Source organism: Ammodytes marinus, assembly GCF_949987685.1.
Source record: "Ammodytes marinus genome assembly, chromosome: 3".
NCBI classification, from domain to species: domain Eukaryota; kingdom Metazoa; phylum Chordata; class Actinopteri; order Uranoscopiformes; family Ammodytidae; genus Ammodytes; species Ammodytes marinus.
In genome coordinates, this window is record NC_137232.1 from 10,765,120 (window position 1) to 10,790,751 (window position 25,632).

Below are 25,632 nucleotides of genomic sequence, written 5' to 3' on the forward strand. Positions count from 1 at the left end.
AAAAAGAACACAACACATTTAACACATGGTATCTTTGGAACCCTTCGCTGAGATCTGTGCACGACTAGAGAAGTTAACACCTAAAAACAGTAGGAAACATTGTAGCCTATTCGACCATGTATTTGCCATGTATCATGTGGCAACACTTACCCCCAGAAGGCAGCGGCACATGTTGGCATAGGCCACCGAGAAGTCTGGCTCGGCGATGGCCTTCTCAAAGGTCAGATCTATGACTCCTTTCAACCTCTCCTCGGTGTCGATGGTCAGTTCCGTCACCTGTTTCATGAGCTGGTTGAACTTCTGCGGGGTGAGTTTGTTGAGGATGCTGCGGACGCGTTTGAACAGCTCCTGGGTCTTGATGTGTTCCGGGTCGTTCTCGTCCGCCGACTCCTCTGCCCCGCGGCCGTGCGTCGTGGCTTTCTTTGTGGAGGGTTTCCAGGCCTTCTCCGCTTTGTTCAGCTTGACGTCTTCGCCCAGGGACATGGTGCTGATGATTTTACGTGGCTTTTCCCTCTGCATCTGCTGAGAGCGACGTGGACCGCCGACTCCCATGCCCATACCTGGAGGCTGGTGAGAAGGGAACAAAGGTTAGCACTTTATTTAAAAAGAAAAAAAAAAGGCTCTATGGACTTCAAGTGCAGAACAATTGGATATCATAATGAACATTTTTAACTTACTGGTCCTCTTCCTCCTCCTCCACCTCCTCCTCCTCCTCCTCCCATGCCGGGCCTGCCAAGGTTGGCGAAGGAAGGCGTGAAGTCAGGGCCAGTGTTCATTCCTGGTAGACGACTGGGGTCAAGTTGACGCAGAGGGGTCTTGTTAGCCTGAAAAAATAAAAAATTAACATTGATTTAAACTCCATTTAGATATTCTCTAACACTGTTATCTTTGTCTTTTTAGGTTTCAAGTAACAAGCACGTTAATCCGGTCTCTTGCCCATAGGAGGGAAAGTAGGTGCATTTACAGCACCATTTAAAGTACAGTGAGGAAATCTCAAATTGATTTACAGAAAACAACAAATTAATTAAAGAAATTATTTCCATGGAAAACATGTATTCAAAAGTAAATGCATAGACATGTATTTGCACCTTGTCCAGGACAACATCACTGATGGCTGGCAGACCCACAGGCTTGTTCATGCTGGCTGAGCTGAACTGGAAGCCCAGAAGAAAGGCTCTGTCGTACTGCTTCTTCTCCTCTGGGTTGAGGGGCTTCCATTGTTCTGAAAGAGAAACAGAATGTGACCGGAATGTTTTTTTATTAAAAGACATTTGGAATAACATTCATGTTATCTTTATTTATTTATTTATTTATTATTCTTTCGGACAATTCCACACAATACACAATTTTCTCTTGCAAATATTCATACATCATACTTTGTGTTGTCCGAAGGGAGACGGAAGAAGCCAAAGGCTTATCAGGTCCCGCCCCCATATTGGCCTCGGTATCTACTCAGAATGAAACTGTGACACAAAGTCACATGTGCAATGCTTCCTAGTTCCTAGATAGCAAGCTGTACTGCAGAGTAAAGGAGAGTAATTCATCCCAGGTCAGCAAAACTGCAGATAGTATCATGACTCATAATGTCCACAAGGTGGCAGACAGGCTAGGACACAAATGAATGGATGAATTAACCCATTGATGACGGCTGCTGCGCGATGCCACATTGTATCTCCTGTCTGATGCTGCGTAGCGCAGCATTGTTACTTTATCTAATTTTCATGGCGTGCGCAACATAGAATGCACCGTCATTGGTTCAAATACACATGAGGTGGGTTTTTTTTTATTTTTTAAGACCACGTGACCACCCAAAAGTTGTGTGGTTTGCCGAAAATCACGCCAATCAAAAAAATAAAAAATAAATAAATAAAAAAGAATAATAATAATTACGCCAGCTGTGTCGGCGATAGTGTATTACAGAACAGTTAGTGGCGTTCGGAGCGCAGAATCTAGGTCTAGTATAGGCTACTGACGAAAATCACACAACACATTGCATCTATTTATTAACAATATTTAGGAATTTAGGCTATATTTTGCTGCTCCAACTCAAATTCAGCCCAGCCAGGCGATAGTTAAGTTTCAGTTTCGTTTTCATCTCCGTGGTATACAGCCGTTTGGACCAGCTGATCGGCTCCCGACAGCAGGAGTCAGTCTGCGTTCCAGTTGTACTGGGAAGTCGGATTTATGGTGCCAGTGATAACTGAACTAAATAATAAAATATTTATTACCAGCTATCTTCTCCTTCCTATATCTGTCTATCTTTATCCCTCCACTGCACACTCAGTCACTACTATCCATGCTAAAAGGAAGCAGGATTATAACCTCATTTAGCACATTATTTTTAAATATTTTATATAATCCCCCCCATCTAATTTTGACGATTTTTAGAAAAATGTGTTGGTTTGTAAGCGCTAAGGGAGCATGTTTAAATAAAACATGTGAACCTTAACTTTTAAATGTATGTTATTTCATGTTTCTATGTGCTACACAGGCTTAGATATTAAGGTTTTGGTAAACTTGACAATTCGTACTATTTTTTCAGAAAACCCTCAGGCATTAAGGACATGCAATCCTAGATTGCCATAGTCATCAATGGGTTAATAAATGAATAAGTACAGTATATGTGATTGGTGTTTACAACCGTGGATACATTTAAGACGTATTTATATTAGTGAGTGACAGGGTTCTAAAACGGCTTATGAAAGTTTTTTTGCCTGTTAGGTTTGATTTTGAGGTTATTGAGGCATTTTGCATTTACCAGTTTATATAACAGGAAAAGGCTGCAAATAGCCAAAGTGTGAAGACATACAGACAATTTATCTGCAAATCACGGCTTTAAATACGCAATCACCTAAGTATGGTTTTCCACTGAACACTCATATCAACAGGAGCATTATCAGGTAGAAAGCCGCTCCCTCATTTCCGACAAAGCAAACATAAAAATCCAACTCAACTGACACATTGCAAACTCATCAACTCAAGCGAGATAAGATCTTCCCGTTGGATTGCCAGCGGAAGGGCACTTGTCAAGGTTCAGAGGACCCTACCGTCTTTGTACTGGTAAGGCTTGTCAGTGGCGGCCGTCTTTGGAGCTTCTGGCTTGACGTTCTCGGCGTCCAGCTTGTCTTCCTTGTCCTCCCAGGTCAGGTCTGGATCCTCTGGGGCAGGAGGGGCGGCGGCGGCGGGGGCCTGGGGCTCTGGTGCTGGGGCTGGCTTGGGCTCTGGGGGGGCCACTACCTGCTCCTGGGAAATTCACAGTTCAAATATATACACTTAGTTCAAGCGATGTGATCTCGGTCTTTGCCAGTGTAGGTGGGTTTAAAGCGACTGTAGGCTCACTAAAACTAACAGCATGGAAAAATGATTCAATAAATGAATTACCACACACACACGCACACATTTGCAGACAAACACACACACACGCATGCATTTGCAGACACACACACACACACACACACACACACGCACCTCTTTAAAGTAATCCAGGAGGTCGCCCACTGCCTCCTTTTTGTTCAGATCCTTCATCTTCCTCTTTTTCTTTGGCACAGACACGGCAGCTACAGGAAGGAAGGAGGACAAACACCATCAGCCTCACATCAACACAAACACATCCGGCAGAAGAGTCCTTTGAAGAGGATTTTCTATTAATGATGAAAGGAAGGAGAGACTATTAAGTCAAAATATTTGAACATGTTGTCCTTAACTGACCTTGCATAGTAGCTTCTACAAGGGGAGGGCTGACTGTCGGTGGGGGAGGAGGTGTGTCCTCCCTCTCCTCCACTGGGGGAGGCTGAGCGGTGGGTTCTGCTTCTGGAACAGGGCTCTCAGCTATGGAAACCGTCTCTTGGGGGGATGGCTTCTCTTCCTCGGCGGGAGGGGGCACTGAGGCTTCTTCCTCCACAGCCGGGGCTGCTTGAGGAACTGTGTCCTGGGTTTCAGGCTGGGCAGGTTCTGTCTGGACCACCGGAACAACAGGGACAGTGGGTGCGGCTGCAGGCTCTTCAACGGGAACTTCAACTGCAACTGTTGCTTGGACAACAGGTGTAGGTGTTGGTGTGGGTGTGGGCGTAGATGTGGGTGTGGGTGTAGATGTAGATGTAGATGTGGGTGTGGGTGTGGGTGTAGGTTCTGCTTGAGTGATGATGGCGGCACAGGTCTGTGTTTCAGGCTCCTGCTGGCTGACGTCGGGCTCCTGCTGGCTGACGTCGGGCTCGGCGATGGGGCTGTCGTCACGCTCGGCCATTCTGACTGTGTGCACCTCGGGGTCCTGAGGGGCCGGTAGAGGCAGGCCGTTGGGCAGGCACAGCTCCTCGGGCTGGGCAATGGGAGACTCCAGAGGGGCCTGGAGCCGAGTGGATGGCAACACCACCGACAGCTCTTCAGGCTCCACCTCTGTGACACCGTTAGTGGTGGAGGGAGGCGCAAGGGCTGTGTCTAAAGAGGCAGCAGTTTGCTTTTCTGCTTTCTCCTCTTCCACTTTCACCACCTCCTCCTTCTTCTTTGCCTCTGCGGCCTTCTTGTCCGTTTTGTTTTTGGGGGCAGAGGAGCGGACGGGTAAGGGTGCGGGGTAAGCGGGCACCTCAGGCGCCGATTGTGGGGTTGGGGTTGGTTGTGTCTTGTGAGGGGGTGTCGGAGCGTCCATCACATCTGCCACAGGAGCGCTGGCTGCAGGGGTGGAAATAGTGTGGAGAGGGGCGTCCTCCGCTTCCGATGGCAGAGGGGGGGAAGGCGGCTTAGTGTTTGTGTCAGAGGCTGGAGCCTCAGTGGGGATGGGGTCAACCTTCGCAAGTTCGGGGGTGTTTGACAGAGGAGGAGGTGTAGATTTCCCTTTGTCATCTGGTGGATCAGGGGGAAAAAAAGGTGTTTAAAGGTGTTTTGAAACCTTTGAAAAGCATTGTGACTTTGTTATAATGTTTTTCACTATCTACACTCCTGCTCTGAAGATATGGAGCACCACAACATCAAAGGTATTAGTGGAGATTTGGTAAAAACTAAAGCAGTCCGTTGAGTGGTTGACGGAATCATTTCCGTGTGAGAGATAAACCGCCGTGTGTAGTCACCTCGGCATAGTGAAGAGTCTTGTATTTAGAGGAAAATGGCGGCATGCAGCTCTTTGTTTATTGTGTGGTGTAATTCCTGTTCATGGAGTTAATCAGGGGACTACACTGTGTCCTGCTGCTACGATGTCACGATAGTTAAGTAGCTGACACGGCCAGCGCCGATCAAAGGCTCTGACCCACAGACTGTATATACTTGTTGAACTGAACAGTTGAATTGTTACGACATATACGCTCACAGAATGTTGGTTTGTTTTATTCATTAGGGTTTCCCCCTGTTAACCTATTGCTGTAGGTAGTAAACTCATTTGTGAATCATGAAGGTCAGAAATAGCAGCGAGGTCAACTCCCACCAGTCTCATAGCTTACAGCTCCATAACTCAGGAAAACTTTCTCTCAACAGTGGATTGACCTTAAGAGGAAACATTAGCTGGCAACGTGTCGCATTTACACAGTAAGAGGAAATGCTTTGAGAATACTGTTGCTCAACCTAAATTTGTGAATTGTTTAAATTAAAACTATGGATGTTTTAAGAAAGGCAAATCTTTATTCTGTACTTATGCAGTACAGATTAACTTACATAAAGCTAAACGGCAAATATTTGAAAATATATGGGGACCAATCATTATCTTTGTTAAGGATTTAGATTTAAGAGGATCAAGAGAATTACTGATGTTTGTTGGCAATGCAGTTTGAGTTTTTCTTTAAAATACATGCTCAATCTTGCATATTTTGGAATAAATATACTCAATGTTGTAAAGATCGACTATTTCATGCTGCTAAAATTTAAATAAAAATATCATGAATGCCTTGTATAGGTAATTAAAAGGTAAATGAGAACAGAATTTAATAAGCCAGGCATATGTCCACAGCTGTAATGAAAGATGAACGATATCTAAATGATAACATTATATCATTGCGTGACTGATTCTGTGCATGTGACACTCACCTGGTCTGACCAGCACTGGTGGAGTAGCAGCAGCTGGGGCGCTCTCACCGTTGGTCTGGGACCCTGTTGTACCTTCGGATGTCTGTTGGGAGACACACATGCACCATGAGGTAAGATGTGACCTTAGTGCTGAGGACAAGATGTGTGTTTCAACAAGACTTTGACAAACATTGTTGGTTGGCCATATGAGCCCACACGTCAGAACTCTTGAGAGCAAAGCATAAATCAGTTGACAGCTCATAGTGTAACACATGTACGAGGGCTGGCAATCTGCAGCATTCCCCGTAAAGTAGTAACATATGGACAGAGCAGGCGAGTTGATTCTTGTTTTAAATAGACTACACTGACATTTAGTCTGTGTTTTAGAATATGGACACCAGAGAAGAGCAGTCATCAATCAATAGGTAACAACTATGCAAAGAGTTTCCAGTATATATTAAGTATGAAATAACTGTCAAAACAGCATATGGTAAGCACCAAATACACCATTAACAATGAACTAGAATACAAACCTAAATCAATTTGTAAACCACCGGTGCTCACTTAAATCAAATCAATATCATTTGAACTTTGCAGTTTGAAGTTTGACAACTCACAGAATTTGAAAATGTGTCTAACAAATAAACTTAAACTGTAACATTGTGCTAGTTTGTGCTGAGTTGACAGTATTTGGTCCAGACCGTGGTATTGTAGCTCACCTGTGGTGGGGTTGGGGTAGAGCCACTGCGGCCCCCGGACATAATCTCCTCTGTAATATCTCGGCCTCCTTGGTTTGGGTCCCTTATTCTTATCTGTGGACGAGAGGGAAGAGACTTTTAAAAAAAGAATGGAAAGCATAGAAGCAAAACTGTCTGCTTTTCTACTATAAAGAGAGAATGGCAAAGGGTTAAAAGGTTTCAGGGTGAGGACAGCAGCGTGAACGAGAAGTGTTCCCATGATGCAACGCACACGGTCGTCAGCCCTTTCGGCGTCCATGACTCACTGGCTGCCTCCCTGATCAATGGAAGCTACATTTCTCACATTGTGAACACGGAGGCACACCAAATCCAAACAGTACCCGCCATGTAAATTCCTCTGCAGCACAACTGAATGTGCTTCAGCCAGTTAGTCAGCAGCAGTGAGGCCCGTTTGAGCCACAATCGAGTCAACCAACTCCAAGCCAAATAGTCAAACAAATTCCCCTGCTGGTTTAAACTGTTGTGAAAATGCCCTACTTTCATGAAGGCAAAACACCAAAAGGACAGACAACACAAAAGGTCTCGCTGTGAACACGCACAACACTCATGCAGAAGAGGGGGGGGGGGGCAAGAAAAAGACGTAAAGTTTGGGCACTCCTTGTAAGTGAGTGATCAGATTGTCAAACACATGCTTTCTATTCTGCTAACTTTTTCTCTCACACACTCTCCACATACTTCCTTGACGAAGCCAAGAGCTGTCATGGAACTAGTATGAGCCACAACGATACTAAATAAAAGTGACGCACAAAGTCACTGGGCAAGGATTAAAAAGAGTAAAAAGTGAACAGTGAGCTGCAGCTAACCTGCTGCTCTGCGGCCTATTTATATGACTTTAAAAACAAGTTGTTACCCAACCTTTACCTGCTATAGTCCCGTCAGCAACTCCTGTCCTGGAGCATTGCAAACCCCCTAGCAGGCCTCTCTCATCCTGGGGCTGGAGTAGCCGTTCCAGCAGGAAACTGGGCTGGACTTTAAACCCCACAGAGCAGGGCGGCCAGCAGACGTAGCCAGTTTAGTTATACCTCAGCTTAACTCACACGCATCCAGGCGGTGATAGAGAGCCACACAGACGGAGCAGGGCTGGGCCTGACTGTCAGTAAGCTAGCTAGCAACTTGACTCTCTCTCTCTCTCTCATGTGCTGAACGGGGAGGGGAGAGAGAGAAAAAAGCAGGATAAAGCGGCTGGCCTTGTAAAGCTATGGTATTGGAATGCAACAAGCCCGCCCACAGGGACTAACAGGCAGTTAAAGGGGCCGGAGGTGCAGGGTAGTAGGGGAGGGTTTTGTAAGGCGAGAAAAAAAAGTTCTGGTTAACAAATGAGCTGCAGCTAGCAAGAGATACTCCCACTTTTTCCCCCCATTCTCTCAGTCTGCTCAGTCATCCTCCACACACAAGTCGCTAGTCACATTCTTCCCCCCTCAGGCTCACCCCTTATGAGAGCAGAGAGAGAGGAGGAGGGGAGGGGGTGCCACAGCAGCAAGGGAAGGCTGGTTTGGTTAGCCCTTCCGGCTCAGATGGGGGAGGAGGCCGGTGGCCACGTGGAGCTGAGCTATGTGCTGACATGTCCTTCAACCCCCCTCCCCTCTGGATTTTTCTCTTTGACACACGGGAGAGGCATGGCAAGGGAGTAGAAAAGTAGGAGAAAAAAGGCAACTTGCAAAGCTGCAACTGTTGCACGAGCCCAAAGTACTAAAAGGCCAAAAAAATGGTGGCAAATAAATTACAAAAAACATGACTGTCATAGGCCAGACAATACTTTGATATTAATTTTAAAATCCAGAGTTATACAAACTAAAAGGAACTATTTTTCCCATCTGATCAACATGCAACTACATGCAGGTTGTGTTATTTGGGGCAGAAAAATAGCTTTTTGGTTCTAAGCACACTTTCTAGTAAATGGAAGGTCACAGGTTGCCCACACTAGAAACTTGTGTCCTGTTGACATGTCTTTTACAGCATGACAAATCTATACTTGCTCTCTCAAAGTGCATCACCCCTAAAAAACTTAACTCAAAGTGTGTTGCCGAATTCCTATAGGGCTGCAGGACCTACACCATTTACTCTAGCAGATTGTAGCAGCAATTCCTTCAGTCCTTGTCTGCCATCTTGAAGTTTACTTTGGGGGTTTTTCCATTTTGTGTGGGTGTGTGTGACAAAGACAGTGAGTGTGCGCTGAGCCTTGAAGACAGTGGGAATGGGCCATAGTCCACCCCAGGTGTCCACAGTTGCTGATAAGCAGCCAAGTGCCCCAGCAAGAGGGGCCAGAAAAGTTTAAAAAAAAAGTCTTGTGGCAAAAAAAAAAATCTCGATTCAACAGCATAGTCTGGTCACACTGTTAGTAGATTAAGGGATCCACACAACACCAACTATATGAAAGATTATACAAAGAAACTACAAATGATGTCAGCGTATTTCTTTCAACAAAGCATACTTCGGTTTTGGGCTGTTTAATCAGATAAAGACAGAATGTCCCGGCCCCATCCAGGAAGTAAAAAAAACTTTGGTCAGACAGACCAAAAATTAACCCCACTCCCACGCAAACTGCGGCAAAAGCGCCAAGCTAGCCAAAAGTAGTTTAAAGATCCACAAACAATGTTGACGAACAGAGCAATGAAGTCAAGAACATGCAAATACAGCATAGACAAAAACATGTTCAAATAGCCTAGGTTTGTACGTCTTGTGTCAATTTCTATAGTTGAGATATTTGCACAGATGATTCAAAATATAAACCTCTTAAAAGATGATGTATCAAGACCGAGGAGATTTCACTTCAGCTGCTATCATCAGTTGATTGAAAAATAAGCTGCATGTTATGAAACAGTTGTTGAAGGACAATCATTTGAATTTCAGCTGGATAGAAGATTGTCTGAATCTCAAAATCATTCCCCTTATGTTACCAGAATCCAGAGAGGCACAAACTGTAGCTACAGTTCACATGGAGCTACCACATACCAGGCGAGGGCCATCTGAGAGCAGAGGAAACACTAGACATAGTGTAGAACTGGGGAAAATGTCGTACAGCAGCTTAGTCTTACAGCAAACCAAGGTCAGGTTCAATAATCTAGGGTTGGGCGCTATCCAATTTGAGATACATTCAAACCTTCCCCAAATGATACTCCTGTGTATGGTATTATGTAGGAGAATACCCAATTCTACTTCAGCTGTAGACTATTTGTTTTAGCTTCTCACCTTTTACAAGATTACATTGAACCAATCACGATGAAGTTACCATCGCCAAATAGTAATTTTTACTTAACAGTGCATACACACATCACTTTCCAATTATCTCTTCTGAGAAGAGACCATCACATGAAGCACAGTGAGTAGGAACGCTTTGTCTACTGCACATATCTTTTTGACAAGCTCTTTGTTTGACAAATGAATCCTCCATTATTTACAGGAGTTCTGTCCTCACTTTTTTAGCATTGGTGCTGCTGCTGGACACGGATACACACTTGTAGGCCATTTATTAGAAACATGCGCACATTACACAGCAGAGCTTTTCATGATGGTAATTAAAGGGATACCGTTGCTATTTTTAAATCCGTGGGATACGGTGTTAGTTCTATCAGTACACTAAAATCTACGTCCAGACTAGAAGACTCTAGAATCATCTTCAGGCAAGCTGTATAATCCCACAGCCATTGGGTCATTGGGGGAAAAAACAGTATCAGGTTCACAATACTGCAAGGGGTTTGTTAAATGAATGACTTTAATACAGAAAAGGTCAATCCAATACAGTCATTTTCCATATTCTCCATTTGCTTTTTCGCCTATGACTCTAAATCTCTAGACCGAGTTCATACTTTCAGTAAATGATCAATTTGTACTACATAGTAAGAGATCATCTTTTTATTCCATGCCTTCTTTTTTTTTATGTATTTTTTGGTAGTATTTTCCCCTTCAGGGTTCGACATAACGTATAGCCCGATGGCCCGGGGCCAGTAAAATCATATGCAGGGCAAGTTGATTGGCCAGTCACTGTCCCGCCCGGGCCAGTGACTGGCCAATCACAGTTCAGTATCTTTTTGTAGACTACCTTTTTTGTAGACCATCATGGTTCATTGAAATGCGCGTTGAGAGTCGTAATGAAAGCAGTGTTTATTTAAGACTCAATATAATAAACCTAATATTAAATATATTTTTTAATGGACAACCGATGCGTGGGCGTTTTGACAGGTGGAGCAAGAAGCGGGTGCACTCTCGCTCCGTTGGCAGAGCTGCCTACCGTCCGCCTGCGAGTCGACAAATCAATCGACTTGCTTTGCCCCCTTTCTTTCTTCCCACAGCAGAGGTTGAGGTGCAGAAAGTGATAACTGCGCTTTTCCTTTATCTGCCACCGTAATGTTACAGTATTTGCATACAAGCCCCAATGGTAATACAAATGAGAGGCGTTATTTAAACGCTGTGAATGCGTCTCCGGTGATTGTGTCGGTTGTAGACAGAAACGAACGGAGGGACTCCGCTCACTGTACAGTTCCTATAGTCGCGCAGTTTGGCACTGTGTTTTCAGGCTCGAGACATTCAATCAAATCGCGGAAGTCTTTCCCATTGAAATCGCTAACGGGGAGAATATCCCCGGTTATTATTTTAGCCACAAACCACAGTTCATCTGCGCGGCGGCTCACTCGCTGGCGAGATCACACGGTGAAACGCTGCTGTGATCGGACGAACGCATTGTGTGTTTCTAAGGTGATTTAACGTCATAGTCTCAGACGAGCGTTTAACTTATGCTGCATATTTTGCACTGCATTGTTTTTTATCAATAGTTTGAAAAAATGGTCCCACACCGGACTCTTATGTGAAGCTGACACTTCATGGAGAAGTGACACTCCTGCAGCGCGCTCACGACCAGACGTGAACTCACATACACGGTGAAATATCCCATTAAAAAAACGGCATAACCCCCTGATTTTCGTATTTCTATTCTATTTTTAAAGTCAACTTGAGCGCAAGTGGAAAACCGGTCATTCGGTCGACACATTCACATCCCTAATGCATATAGAGAAAGTAAAAAACAGCCTACCACACCACAAAGAATGATCAGACCTTCATCTCTTATTTTTTTTTATGTTTGAACATGACTTCTGCAGGTGAACTATTCATTAAACTGCCCAAATTCAAGAATAAAAACAATCAAAAATCATAAAATCAAACTACTGGACTTTAAAATACTGGCCGACTCTTTCAACATACTTTCAGTTGTAGGCTTCTAATTCAATATGTTTGCCTGGTTTTATATTATGTGTATGAGCAATATCAACATTTCATATAATTAACTAAAATAAAAATAACCAAATCTAAAGGGAATATCTATACTGTTACAGTATAGATATTCCCTTTAGATCTGGTTATCTTTCTTTATTTTTCTAATACAGGTATTATAATTATTGACACTAAATTATGAAGAAAAAAAAAGTGTGTGCAGGGCCAGTGAAAATATACAAGGGGCCAGTAAAACTCAGATCCACTGGCCCGGCGGGCCAGTAGGAAAAAAAAGTTATGTTGAACCCTGCCCTTTACTGGATAGTTGTACAGTTAAGAGACAGGCAGGAAACATAAGGAAAGGGGAGAATAACATGCAATAAAGTCCGCCACCCAGAATTCCACCTGGGACATAGCGTTTTTTGTGGCATGCGCAGTAACTAATTGACCTAGCTACTCCATTCCATGCATTCTTCTTTCTTGCCCAAACCTGCTGCCTACATTACCCACAATGCAACTAAAACACCAACAGTTCAGTTGGAAATTGTGTGTTGTGCTTCTGACTCAAGTGACATCACTTGAGGACAATTATCACAGTTTACACAGCTGAAGCAGAAAAAGGTTTTAAGCTGAACTAAAACAACAAACGTGGACAGATTTTAGAAAATTTTCTGGATTTTTTTAACTTTGGAATCGTCTAACAATACAAAACAGCATGTAGAGCACAACACATACAGACCGGAAGCCAAACTATAACAGTGTGTATCACAAAGTCAATATATTTACACTGGTGAAGTTTTGATCATTGTCTCCAGGTGGAAACTCATGTCCCATATTAAAGAGGATATCACTTCGAAATAAATACTGACCAAATACTATTTGACTCACTGTAAAGTTCACAGATAGATAGACTGTGAGTCTTATATGAACATGAATGTATTTCTATCTAGTATGTTGCATCAGGCAGGTACGACTTATACAGAAACAAGTGATGGAAACCTTTTTCCATCATTCAAGAGAATAAAATATTATTTGGGTCTTGGTCTGTGATATCACTAAGGTGTATAAGCAATGTCTACATATATACATTTGCAATTACAAGAGCAACCTTGAGTTTATTTCACATCAGTCGTTTGGGGCTGGAATTGTTTTCATAAGTAGAAAACACAGATTTGGGTGAAAGTAAAGAAAACATTATGGTGCCATTTAGGAGTACCAGACCTATCCCTGTCCAAACAGTGCTGATAACAACATTTTCCCTTTTAGGTGAACACTGTTACTTTTCCATTTACATTTCCATCATGTTAGAGATAAAAAAAAAAGGCCTATTCTAGGGTTCAGTAGTTGTAAAGTCATCCTAAATGTATTAACATTTTTAACTTGGGATTAGGTCAAATGGAAATCCTGAGCCAGAGATCCACTCTTGATAAGCCACTTCAAGGTGTAAGATGTTTTGTGTAGTAGAATGTTGACTGTACCTGTTTGCGTTCTCGTTTGGTGGGGATGTGTTGGGGAGGCTGTGGCGGGGGTTGCTGCTGTTGAGGGGCCGGGTTCATAATAACGGGTGCAGCCTGCACCGATGGGGTGAACTGAGGCTGGGCGGGGTAGTAGGCCCCTGCTGTGGAACAGACAGACAGAAGAATGGAAATCAACACACACTGACTAAATCCTAAAGCCACAACTTGACACCAACACGTCAGACGCACAGGATACACACACTCACACTTTCCCTAAAGGCTAGGACACACCGGTCCGACTACCCGAAAATGGAGTTTGCCGATTCAGGCAGCTCCAGTCTTCCCGTCGCGGCCAAAAAAGTGCAAAGAACACACCAAGCCGACTGCTGACTTTCCGTACGCTCTGCGCTTGCGCGGGACGTAATGTCTCCATAACAGCAGGCGGCGCTAATCTGTATTGTGGCCCAAAAAACTACAGAAGCCGGAAATTATGGGACGGCTCTCTAGACCATAAACATAGATAGAAATACGTATTTATATTTATGGACCATAAAGAGCACCATTTTTAGCAGAGTTGAGCATGGTGTCGAGCCGTCAACCAGGGTTGATGCATGCGAGTACTCGCTGAACGAAACAAACAAACAAATACATTAAAACAATGGCTAACTGTTATTAGCTGTTTGTGCTACCCGCCTCACTTCCGTGCTACCCGCCTCACTTCCGGGCTTCACTGATTCGCTAGCCCTCCACAAATCAAATTGCTCCAACTGAAAGGCAAGGCAAGGCAAGTTTATTTCTAAAGCACATTTCGGACACAAGGCCATTCAAGGTGCTTTACAGATGCAAAAACAAAATACATCAAGTATAGAGCACACATAAAAAAAAAAGCGAATGAGAAACATGAATATAAATAAAACATAAAATAATTAAAACATTTAAAAATAATAAAAATAAATACAAATTTTAATTTACAGGTTAAAACGGAAACAGTAAAGTCTTCAGACCTGATTTAAAAGAGCAGAGTGTTGAAGCGGACCTCAAGTCCCCTGGAAGTTTATTCCAGAGCTTGGGTGCATTAAAACTGAAGGCTGCCTCTCCTTACTCTGGGGACTGTCAGTAGCCCAGTCCCAGATGATCTGAGAGCTCCGACTGATTCGTAAGGGATCAGCAGGTCAGTGATGTATTTAGGCCCTAAACCATTTAGGGCTTTATAGACCAACATCAATATTTTTAAATCAATTCTTTGAGTGACAGGAAGCCAGTGTAAAGACCTAAGAACTGGGGTAGTGTGATCCACTTTTTTGGTCCTAGTGAGGACTCGAGCACCAGCGCTTTGAATTAGCTGAAGCTGTCTGATTGATTTTTTAGGAAGGCCTGCAAAGACACTATTACAGTAGTCAAGTCTACTAAAAATAAATGCATGGACAAGTTTTTCTAAGTCCTGCTGAGACATTAGCCATTTAATTCTTGATATATTTTTAAGGTGGTAGTAGGCTGACTTAGTAATTGATTTAATGTGTTTTTTGAAATTCAAGTCTGAATCTATGACTAATCCAAGATTTCTAGCTTGGTGTGTGCTTTCTAACATAACAGATTTAAGCTGTGCCCTGACTTTTAATTGTTCATCCCTGGTACCAAAGACAATGACTTCAGTTTTGTCGTTGTTTAATTGAAGAAAGTTTTGGCACATCCAGTCATTGATTTGTTCAATGCACTTACTTAGTGCTTGAATCGGACTATAGTCTCCTGGTGATATGGTTATGTAAATGTGTGTGTCGTCTGCATAATTATGGTAACATAATTTGTTCTTGTTCATAATCTGAGCTAGTGGGAGCATGTAGATGTTAAACAGAAGAGGCCCAAGAATGGAACCTTGGGGGACCCTGCATGTAATATTTGTTCTCTCGGATGTGAAATTGCCTATTGATACATAGTAGTCTCTGTCCTTTAAGTATGATTCAAACCAGTTTAGTACAGTTCCAGAAAGTCCAGCCCAGTTTGCTAGTCGATCTAGTAATATGCTGTGGTCAACTGTGTCGAACGCAGCACTGAGATCCAATAAAACTAATACAGAGCTTTTGCCACTGTCTGTGTTTGGATGGATGTCATTGAGGACCTTAACCAGAGCGGTCTCAGTGCTGTGGTGTTGACAAAAACCTGACTGGAAGACATCAAAGCAGTTGTTCATTGCCATGTAGTTCTTTAGCTGCTGATAAACAGCTTTTTCAATGATCTTGCTTAAAAATGGCAGGTTAGATATGGGCCTATAATTGTTCATGACTGATGTTTCTAGGTTGTTCTTTTTTAGGAGTGGCTTGATGAGTGCTATTTTCAGGGCCTGTGGGAATACACCTGTCCGAAGGGACATGTTGACAATTTCTTGGACATCTGAGGCCATGCAGTTAAAAACCGTTTTAAAGAAACCTGTGGGTAGAATGTCAAGGCAACAGGAGGAGCAGTTCAGGTATTGTATAATGTCCTCAAGGCTTTTCTGGTTAATCAGACAAACTTCTGTCATGGCATTTGGATTGATTTTAAGTGGGCACAGGGATAAAACATATCTTGAAACCGGTATTGATGTGATGACAGCTTGTCTAATTTTATGAATTTTCTCAGTAAAGAAGGAGGCAAATTCATTGCAGGCCCTCGTGGAGAGATGTTCAGATGCTACTGACACAGGAGGGTTTGTGAGCCTGTCAACAGTAGCAAACAGGGCACGTGCATTGTTGCTGTTGGTGATGATGTCAGAGAAAAAAGACTGCCTTGCATTTCTCAGTTCCGAGTTAAAAGTGCGAAGTTTTCCTTTGAAGATGTCATAATGAACATTGAGATTTGATTTTCGCCACCTACGTTCTGCTTTACGGCACTCTCTTTTTTCTAGTCTGACCTGCGGGCATTTCTCCATGGGGATCTTTTTTTTTACCAGAGACGGCCTTCACCTTAGTGGGTGCAATGGCATCAATAATATTTGTAATTTTTGAGTTGAAGTTATCCACAAACACATTAACTGAGACACAGGGGAGGATTGGAGTCTGAGAAAATGCTTGAACAAATTCCTCACTGGTGTTTTCAGTAATACACCGCTTCTTGATTACTTTTGTTTGGTCGCCTTTGTGTATAGCGACTGTACTTTCAAAAAACAAACATGAATGGTCGGAGAGACCCACATCAGTCACAGAAACCATTGCAATGTCCAGGCCTTTGGAAATTTTTAAGTCCAGGGTGTGACCTTTGTTATGTGTAGGCCGGTTCACATGCTGGGAAAGTCCAAAGTTTTCCAGGACATAGCACAGTTCTTTAGTCTTGTCCGCATGTACAGTCATATGAAAAAGTTTGGGACCCCCTTCTAATTTTGGGGATTTTTGATCATCATTAGCTGGGATATCAAAGAAGCAAATTCCTTTTCATATATGACATACCTTAGGGAAACAGAAGCAATTCAGCAGTGTCATTTTGTTTATTGGAATAATAGAAAATATGCAATAGGCATCATAACAATTTGACTGGTGCATAAATTTGGGCACCCCAAAAGAAAAATGACATCAGTACTTAGTTGAGCCTCCTTTTGCAGAAAGGGCTTCCTTCTCTTCACCCGGCCATACAGATGTTTTGGTGCAAATTGCGCTGAATTGTTGAACGATGTACAGATACACCATCTGCAGCCAGATGTTCTTGCAGGTCTTTGGAGGTGATCTGTGGGTTGTGTGCAACCATTCTCACAATGCTCCACCTATGCCGCTCCTGTTTTTTTCTTGGTCTGCCATGCCTGGGTTTAACTGCCACTGTGCCTGTGTCCTTCCATTTCCTGACAATGTTCCCTACAGTCGAAATTGACAATTGAAACCTTTGGGAAAGCTTCTTGTAGCCTTCCCCTAAACCAGTGCTTCTCAATTATTTTCTGTCATGCCCCCCCTAGGGGACAGAAATTGTTTCGCGCCCCCCCCTAAATTGAAATACTATTGAGAACCTGACAATATTTATTTATTTATCTGTACAAAACCACTGTATGAGTTTCTGGCACGAGCATTCTGCATACAATCACCTTATTATCAAATTAGATAACAAAAATTAGCTGAGATAACTTCTGCAGCAAAAACATTCAAAGTTCAGTTTATTAGCTCAATTTGTAACATTTAAACAAGACTGCTCAGTCTGTGTGAATCTCAGGACAGAGAAACAAGAGCAAATGATTCACTGAGGTTTGCATTTCATTCAAAACATTTTTAAACTGTAAACATAGTTAAGGTGGTGTTTTTTATTATTATAGGCCAATAGGCCTTCTGTGATGCGATAACCAATAATTCATTAACGTTATTATTAGTCTACTTGCTTGATTTCTTTTTAAATAACCTACTGAGACACTTGGAGACACATGTGGACATTTATTTACTGCAAATCGCGGCCTTTCGCGCAGATATGACCATACACAAGCACACATAGCGCTTGCTAGCACTTAAAAAATAAAATAAAATTGTCAGTTGGAAATCAAGGCAGCCCGCGCCCCCCCCCTGACAACTCACGGCGCCCCCCCAGGGGGGCGCGCCCCACCATTTGAGAAGCACTGCCCTAAACCATGACAATGAATAATCTTTGTTTTTCAGATCTTTTGGGAGCTGCTTTGATGATCCCATTCTGTCTCACTTCAGCAGAGAGTCAAAGAGAAGTGCAACTTGCATTTAGGCACCTAAAATACCTTTTCTCATGAATAAACAGACATTTCTATGAGGTTCAAGGCTTAACAACATAATCCAACCAATTTTGTGTTTAAAGTCATCAGTTTTACATACTGTTACAGGCATTAAAATCAACAAAACCACAAGGGTTCCTATATTTTTGCACAGCCAGTTTTTCACATTTTATTTTATTTCATACGACCAAATACTGCTTTTCAAAAAATCTTTGTTTGGAAAACATCCCAGTAGTTAGCTGTTCCTGGTAAATGAAAGACATACCACTTTTATATCTTTTTTGTGAAAGCAGAGTCAATTATAATGCCGGCTGAGAGGGGTTCCCAAACTTTTCCATACGACTGTATGTTAAAATCACCAACGATTAATACAGTCAAACTCAATGCAGATTACAGAGAGCAGTTCAGCAAAGTCATCAAAAAAGCTTGCACAGTATTTTGGTGGCCTGTAGATATTAATAAATATGGCTTGAGAGGCTGAATTTAACTTGAGAGCCACATATTCAAATGAAACAACATTTCCATAAGACATCTTTTTGCATTGTAGAGATTCATTAAATAAAATAGCAACTCCACCACCTTTCCTAAGAACTCTGGCCAACTCATGAATGTGAAGTTCGGGGGGGTTGACTCGATAAGAACAGCTGAGCTGTTGTCTTGGTCCAACCAAGTTTCAGTTAAAAACATAAAATCAAGATTGTGCTTGGTAATAAAATCATTAATTAAAAACGTTTTACCCGACAACGATCTGATGTTTAACAAGGCCAAACTTAGTGTGTTTGAATGCGACGCATTGTCAGCCCTATGTACTACAGCAGACTGTGGCTGAAGGGGAATGGATACCAGGTTTGAGAAATTTGCTGTATTAAAGTGAAAAGTGTTTCTTGAACGTTTTGTGGGGTTAGTCACACAAACAGGAAGACCTAAGGTGACTGCCCGCCGCCATGTTCAATCGGCTTAAAAGAAGCCAGACGACATCTACGACGACCGATTTCACGGCACACACCAAACAGATTTGTGTCCCCGCCCCCTCCCGACTCTACGACGGCGATTATCGGGCCGGTGTGTCCGGGCCTTTACCAGCACAAGGCTACTGTTCACACAACAGCATAAGTAATTACTAAACTCTAGATTGCTAATGTTCTGGAAGTCCTGTTCGGCTACTACAGGGTTCGACATAACGTATAGCCCGATGGCCCGGGGCCAGTAAAATCATATGCAGGGCAAGTTGATTGGCCAGTCACTGTCCCGCCCGGGCCAGTGACTGGCCAATCACAGTTCAGTATCTTTTTGTAGACTACATCATGGTTCATTGAAATGCGCGTTGAGAGTCGTAATGAAAGCAGTGTTTATTTAAGACTCAATATAATAAACCTAATATAAAATATATTTTTTAATGAAAGGCCAGTGGACAACCGATGCGTGGGCGGACAGGCGGAGCAACAAGCGGGTGCACTCTCGCTCCGTTGGCAGAGCTGCCTACCGTCCGCCTGCGAGTCGACAAATCAATCGACTTGCTTTGCCTCCTTTCTTTCTTCCCACAGCAGAGGTTGAGGTGCAGAAAATGATAACTGCGCTTTTCCTTTATCTGCCGACGTAATGTTACAGTATTTGCATGCAAGCCCCAATGGTAATACAAATGAGAGGCGTTATTTAAACGCTGTGAATGCGTCTCCGGTGATTGTGTCGGTTGTAGACAGAAACGAACGGAGGGACTCCGCTCACTGTAGGCCTACAGTTCCTATAGTCGCGCAGTTTGGCACTGTGTTTTCAGGCTCGAGACATTCAATCAGATCGCGGAAGTCTTTCCCATTGAAATCGCTAACGGGGAGAATATCCCCGGTTATTATTTTAGCCACAAACCACAGTTCATCTGCGCGGCGGCTCACTCGCTGGCGAGATCACACGGTGAAACGCTGCTGTGATCGGACGAAGGCATTGTGTGTTTCTAAGGTGATTTAGCGTCATAGTCTTAGACGAGCGTTTAACTTATGCTGCATATTTTGCACTGCATTGTTTTTTATCAATAGTTTGAAAAAATGGTCCCACACCGGACTCTTATGTGAAGCTGACACTTCATGGAGAAGTGACACTCCTGCAGCGCGCTCACGACCAGACGTGAACTCACATAGGCCTACACGGTGAAATCTCCCATTAAAAAAACGGCATAACCCACTGATTTTCGGATTTCTATTCTATTTTTGAAGTCAACTTGAGCGCAAGTGGAAAACCGGTCATTCGGTCGACACATTCACATCCCTAATGCATATAGAGAAAGTAATAAAAACAGCCTACCACACATGACTTCTGCAGGTGAACTATTCATTAAACTGCCCAAATTCAAGAATAAAAACAACCATCAAACTACTTGACTTTAAAATACTGGCCGACTCTTTCAACATACTTTCAGTTGTAGGCTTCTAATTCAATATGTTTGCCTGGTTTTATATTATGTGTATGAGCAATATCAACATTTCATATAATTAACTAAAAGAAAAATAACCAAATCTAAAGGGAATATCTATACTGTTACAGTATAGATATTCCCTTTAGATCTGGTTATCTTTCTTTATTTTTCTAATACAGGTATTATAATTATTGACACTAAATTATGAAGAAAAAAAAAGTGTGTGCAGGGCCAGTGAAAATATACAAGGGGCCAGTAAAACTCGGATCCACTGGCCCGGCGGGCCAGTAGGAAAAAAAAGTTATGTTGAACCCTGTACTAGTAAAGCTATATCTGAAATAATGCTGTGCAGTGCAACAGTTGTAGTTTTAAGTTCACAGCAAATGCATGATGTCATTAGGGTTAGCTGATGTCACTTGTTTTAAGTACTAAAGTCGGTGCATTATTTAACCCATTGATGCCGGCTGCTGCGCGACGCAACATTCTATCTCCTGCCGGCTGCTGCGTAGGGCTATGTCAAAAAATCGATATATCGCGATACTTAGTCTTGCGATATCAGTATCGATTTTTGTATCTAAAGATCGTTTTTTTTTAATTAATTTTTTTTATGTTTTTTTGCTTTTCATGGCTTTATTGACAGTGCAGAGATACAGATATGAAATGGGGCAGAGAGGGAATGAAATGCAGAGAACAACCACGGGTCAGATTCAAACCCATGTCTGCTGTCAGGCCTGAGCCTCTAGGATACCGACTATTGAAGTTAGATTGTGTCCTGTACAGTTAGTACAAGAGTGAATTGGATTTGTTATTTTGATGTTATGTTGATGTTATGGCAGCTGCAGCAGTGTTTGATCATTTGCCAAAACCAAAAAAAAGGAAGAAAATATTAAAGGAAGTTGTGAATGAAATAGTTTTGACTTAATTTGTCTGTGCAATTATCAATATATTGTGCTGTTATGTTTGACAAGGCAACTTGTTTATGGAATATCGCAATATATCATGATATATCAAGATACGCAATATATCGTGATATACCGTATCGTGACCAGTGTATCGTGATACGTATCCCGAAGTCCTTGACGATACCCAGCCCTACTGCTGCGTAGCATTGTTGCTTTATCTAATTTTCATGGTGCGCGCAGCATAGAATGCACCGTCACTGGTTCAAATGACAGATGAGGTGGGTTTTGTTGATATTTCAAGACCACATGACCACCCAAATGTTGTGTGGTTTGCCGAAAATCGCGTCAAATAAAAAATAAATAAATAATAAAAATAAGCCAGCTGTGTCGGCGATAGTGTATTACAGAACAGTTAGTGGCGTTCAGAGCGCAGAATCTAGGTCTACTATAGGCTACTGACGAAAATCACACAACACATTGCATCTTTTTATTAACAATATTTATATATATATATCATTTTATATATTTTGCTGCTCCAACTCAAATTCAGCCCAGCGAGGCGATAGCTAAGTTTCAGTTTTGTTTTCATCTCCGTCTTATACAGCCGTTTGTACCAGCAGATCGGCTCCCGACAGCAGGAGTCAGTCTGTGTTCCAGTTGTACTGAGAAGTCGGATTTAAGGTGCAAGTTATAACTGAACTAAATCATAAAATAAAGCTATCTCTTCCTTCCTTTATCTGTCTATCTTTCTCTCTCCACTGCACACTCAGTCACTACTATCCATGCTTAAAGGAAGCAGGATTATAACCTCATTTAGCACATTATTTAAAAAAAATGTATATTATGTATTGGGTTTTTTTCTCCCCCCATCTAATTTGGACGATTTTTAGAAAAATGTGTTGGTTTGTAAGTGCTTAGGGAGCATGTTTAAATAAAACCTGTGAACCTTACATTTTAAATGTATTTTATTTCATGTTTCTGTAGGCTACACAGGCTTAGATATTAAGGTTTTGGTAGACGTTGACACTTCGTAGTATTTTTTCAGAAAACCCTCAGGCATTAAGTACATGCATCCTAGATTACCATAGTCATCAATGGGTTAAAGGGGTAGTTCAGGATTTTAGACATAGGGCCTTATTCCCAAATTAGCCTTGGTGTTCTTTATCAGTGGAGACAGTTTTCAACACATTTAATTCAGTCCTTCTAGTTGCAGAGTGCGCTCGTGCTAAGCTAGCGCACGGCATCGGGGGGATACCTAGCCTGCTACTAAAACAGTCTTACCCACTCCACAGTACACCCGAGGCCAATCAATTATAACGCCAGACTATCGATGTAAATGTCTGTGTTGATAGAATAATTTTAGAAATAAAACCAACCTCGCATAGGCTATTGCATTTTGAGGGACTTTATTCCTTGTAGGCTGCGGCAGCGGCGGACTAATACCTAGGTTACAGGCTCTATAATAGTTTGTTTACCTGCTGCTGTCTTACAGACGCAGAGTACAGTGCACAAAGGAGTTGTATTAGCCTATGCAATAAACAAGATATGGCCACGTTTGGAGGACTTAGCAATGCATCTGCTTTTGAAGACGATTATGAGGAATTTGTTGTATCCAACGAACCATACCTGTACGAGCCGGAATATCCAACGAACCGTACCTGTACGAGCCGGAATACACTGATGAAGAATTGAGAGGGATGCTCAAAGGGCAGAAAGAGAAAGAGCGTCTGTAGAGACAGCCCCCGCTGGAGCTGCAGCAGAGAACCGGGACAGAATGACGGTAGACTGGTGGCAGTGCAGTTTCAGTTTCTGTCCCACGCTGCTCTGTTTACTTTCTGCTGTAGTGATTCGGTTACACAGCAAAGTAAAAGTCCGCTGCTGCTAAGAAAGTAGTCCCTCAAAATGCGATAATTCATGCGATGCGAGGTTGGTTTTATTTCTAAAATTATTCTATCAACACAGACATTTACATCGATAGTCTGGCGTTATAATTGATTGGCCTCGGGTGTACTGTGGAATGGGTAAGACTGTTTTAGTAGCAGGCTAGGTATCCCCCCGATGCCGTGCGCTAGCTTAGCACGAGCGCACTCTGCAACTAGAAGGACTGAATTAAATGTGTTGAAAACTGTCTCCACTGATAAAGAACACCAAGGCTAACTTGGGAATAAGGCCCTATGTCTAAAATCCTGAACTACCCCTTTAAGGCATCCATCAAATGCTTTAGCAAAGCAAATCAACAATATAAGTTCACCTCAATTGGCCTACAATTCCTAGATTTCAAAAATAAAAAATGTATAGGTTTGGGCTTTAGTGTCATGACAACATTCCTATTTAACTGTAAAGACACCTTGCAGGAGAGTGTTTGAATAATCATACTTTTATCTATCAGGGTAACCTTAAGGAATAATTAATAAGTGAATGGACAAATAAATGAATGAAGATGTTGGGGAGTGAAATAGGACAAATGTGGATCATTTAAATATTCCTGTAACACTCAATTCAAGTCATCGATCAAATTAAAATTCCATAAACTTAAATTGATTCAGTTCCACAATGCCCTTTCCTGGTTGCTGCCTTTAACCATTTCTCCAGTAGAGTAATTCATCTTGGGGCGCTTCACACCTGCCTTGTTTGGTTGACTGAAATTACCTTGAGCTCGATTCCACATTTGCTTTGGTTCATTTGCTCAGGTGAGGACACAGCAATCGCACTTGGGTGCGCACCACAAGCGTACCAAACAAGCATCCCTAGACCTTGTTGAAGCGATCTCGGTATGAGCACTACATTCACCTCAGGTGTGCCGGTCATAACACCATGCACCATTCAAAAACCGTGAAAACCGCAATAGCCAAAAGCACATTATTAACTTGAGGTGACACGTTAATCTGCAGTGACAATCCGCAAATCGCGCGTGCGCAAACATCAGGGCAAACGGCCTTAAAACAATGGTTGGCAAACAGCGTGAATTTATTTATAAAAGTGATTCACATAAACTGAGTGGGCACATTAACATGGTAAAATAATAATACTGCGGCTACTTGAACCATGACTTAGACGCTCCGATAACTCGGAGAGCAAAAAAAGTAAACTTCCCTGCAAAGGCTCTGGCTCACTGACACCGCCCCTCAATGACACATACTGGATCCGATTGGCCAAATGACCGTCAACACTCATAGGATAGGAGTTACCATCCGTCAATCATAGTTAGTCACTATGGTCACTCCACTTTCTTAATCATAGTTAGTCACTATGGTCACTCCACTTTCTTAATAGGTGCATGCTCCACACTCTCACACACACTGTGCTGGCCATCAGACCCCCCACCACCCCCCAACATATTTTCTCAGCGGATCTCCACGAATCACATCAGTGGCCAATTTTGTTTCCAAAACGGCAAATTTCGCCGAAAGGTGACTCATTTGCATGCCTGTAACAATTAATGACAAGAACGTTCTCACATTGCTTATGCCGCTGCATTACGGTTCACTTCACGACCTGATCCTGACCAGAGGAAACGATAGGTGTTAAATAAAATCAAACCTTTTCACAAACTAAACAATGTGTAAGCCACTTTCCAGGTGTGAAAGCGCCCGTAACTCAAAACATGTCCTCTATCATAATTGTTCCAACAACAAGGGGAGATCCACTTGAACAGTCAACATTGCTTCAAATCTGCATCTCACCATTTCAGATGATGTCTTTACACTGTCTTTGAATGCTTTAGTGCCATCTCAAAATCTCTCGTCATATTTTATCCGAGCAAACACATTGGCCCCCACGGCTAGGTTCACCAAGTTCAAAGACCCTCTGTTAGCTTACCCGGTCAATAATGTCAACAAGACATCTAACTATTCAGTGACATTACCTGGCCTCAGCTACAGTTCAGAACCAGTTCTAGCCCAGTTTCAACAAACTGATGTAAAAAAAGAAAAAAGAAAACCTCCTCCTCAGATTGAAGAGGCCCCTCTTTCAGCCCTGCGGTGACTAGCTCCTGCTCTACCTCTCTCTCCCCCCTCTGCGCGCATTTTAGTCGAACTCACATTACTGAGTCCGCATTGTTGACCAGGAGCAGCACAGCCTAAATATAGTCAAAAACCCCATACCGGCTGGGGGGGAAGAGAGAGTGAGAAGGAAAGGGAGGGAAGACGGACGGACACAGAGAGAGAGAGAGAGAGAGAGAGACAGAGAGAGACAGAGAGAGAGAGACAGAGAGACAGAGAGAGAGAGAGAG

At 42.6% G+C, this 25,632-nt stretch overlaps 1 protein-coding gene across 4 annotated transcripts in view; it reads right to left on the reverse strand.

Moving 5' to 3' along the window:
• Positions 1-25,632, reverse strand: part of eif4g1b (eukaryotic translation initiation factor 4 gamma, 1b) — a 57,104-nt gene that overhangs the window by 11,697 nt on the left and 19,775 nt on the right. For 3 of the 4 annotated variants that reach the window (XM_080025044.1, XM_080025043.1, XM_080025042.1), the window contains 9 exons: positions 13,427-13,566; positions 6,705-6,797; positions 6,007-6,088; positions 3,709-4,836; positions 3,469-3,557; positions 3,048-3,243; positions 1,089-1,222; positions 678-824; positions 151-567 (listed from right to left, as the gene is read on the reverse strand). In XM_080025044.1, the coding sequence (XP_079881170.1) occupies positions 151-567; positions 678-824; positions 1,089-1,222; positions 3,048-3,243; positions 3,469-3,557; positions 3,709-4,836; positions 6,007-6,088; positions 6,705-6,797; positions 13,427-13,566 (2,426 nt within the window). Of the gene's footprint in view, positions 1-150; positions 568-677; positions 825-1,088; positions 1,223-3,047; positions 3,244-3,468; positions 3,558-3,708; positions 4,837-6,006; positions 6,089-6,704; positions 6,798-7,604; positions 7,863-13,426; positions 13,567-25,632 lie in introns of those variants that run through there. The other variant, XM_080025045.1, reaches the window with a different exon arrangement.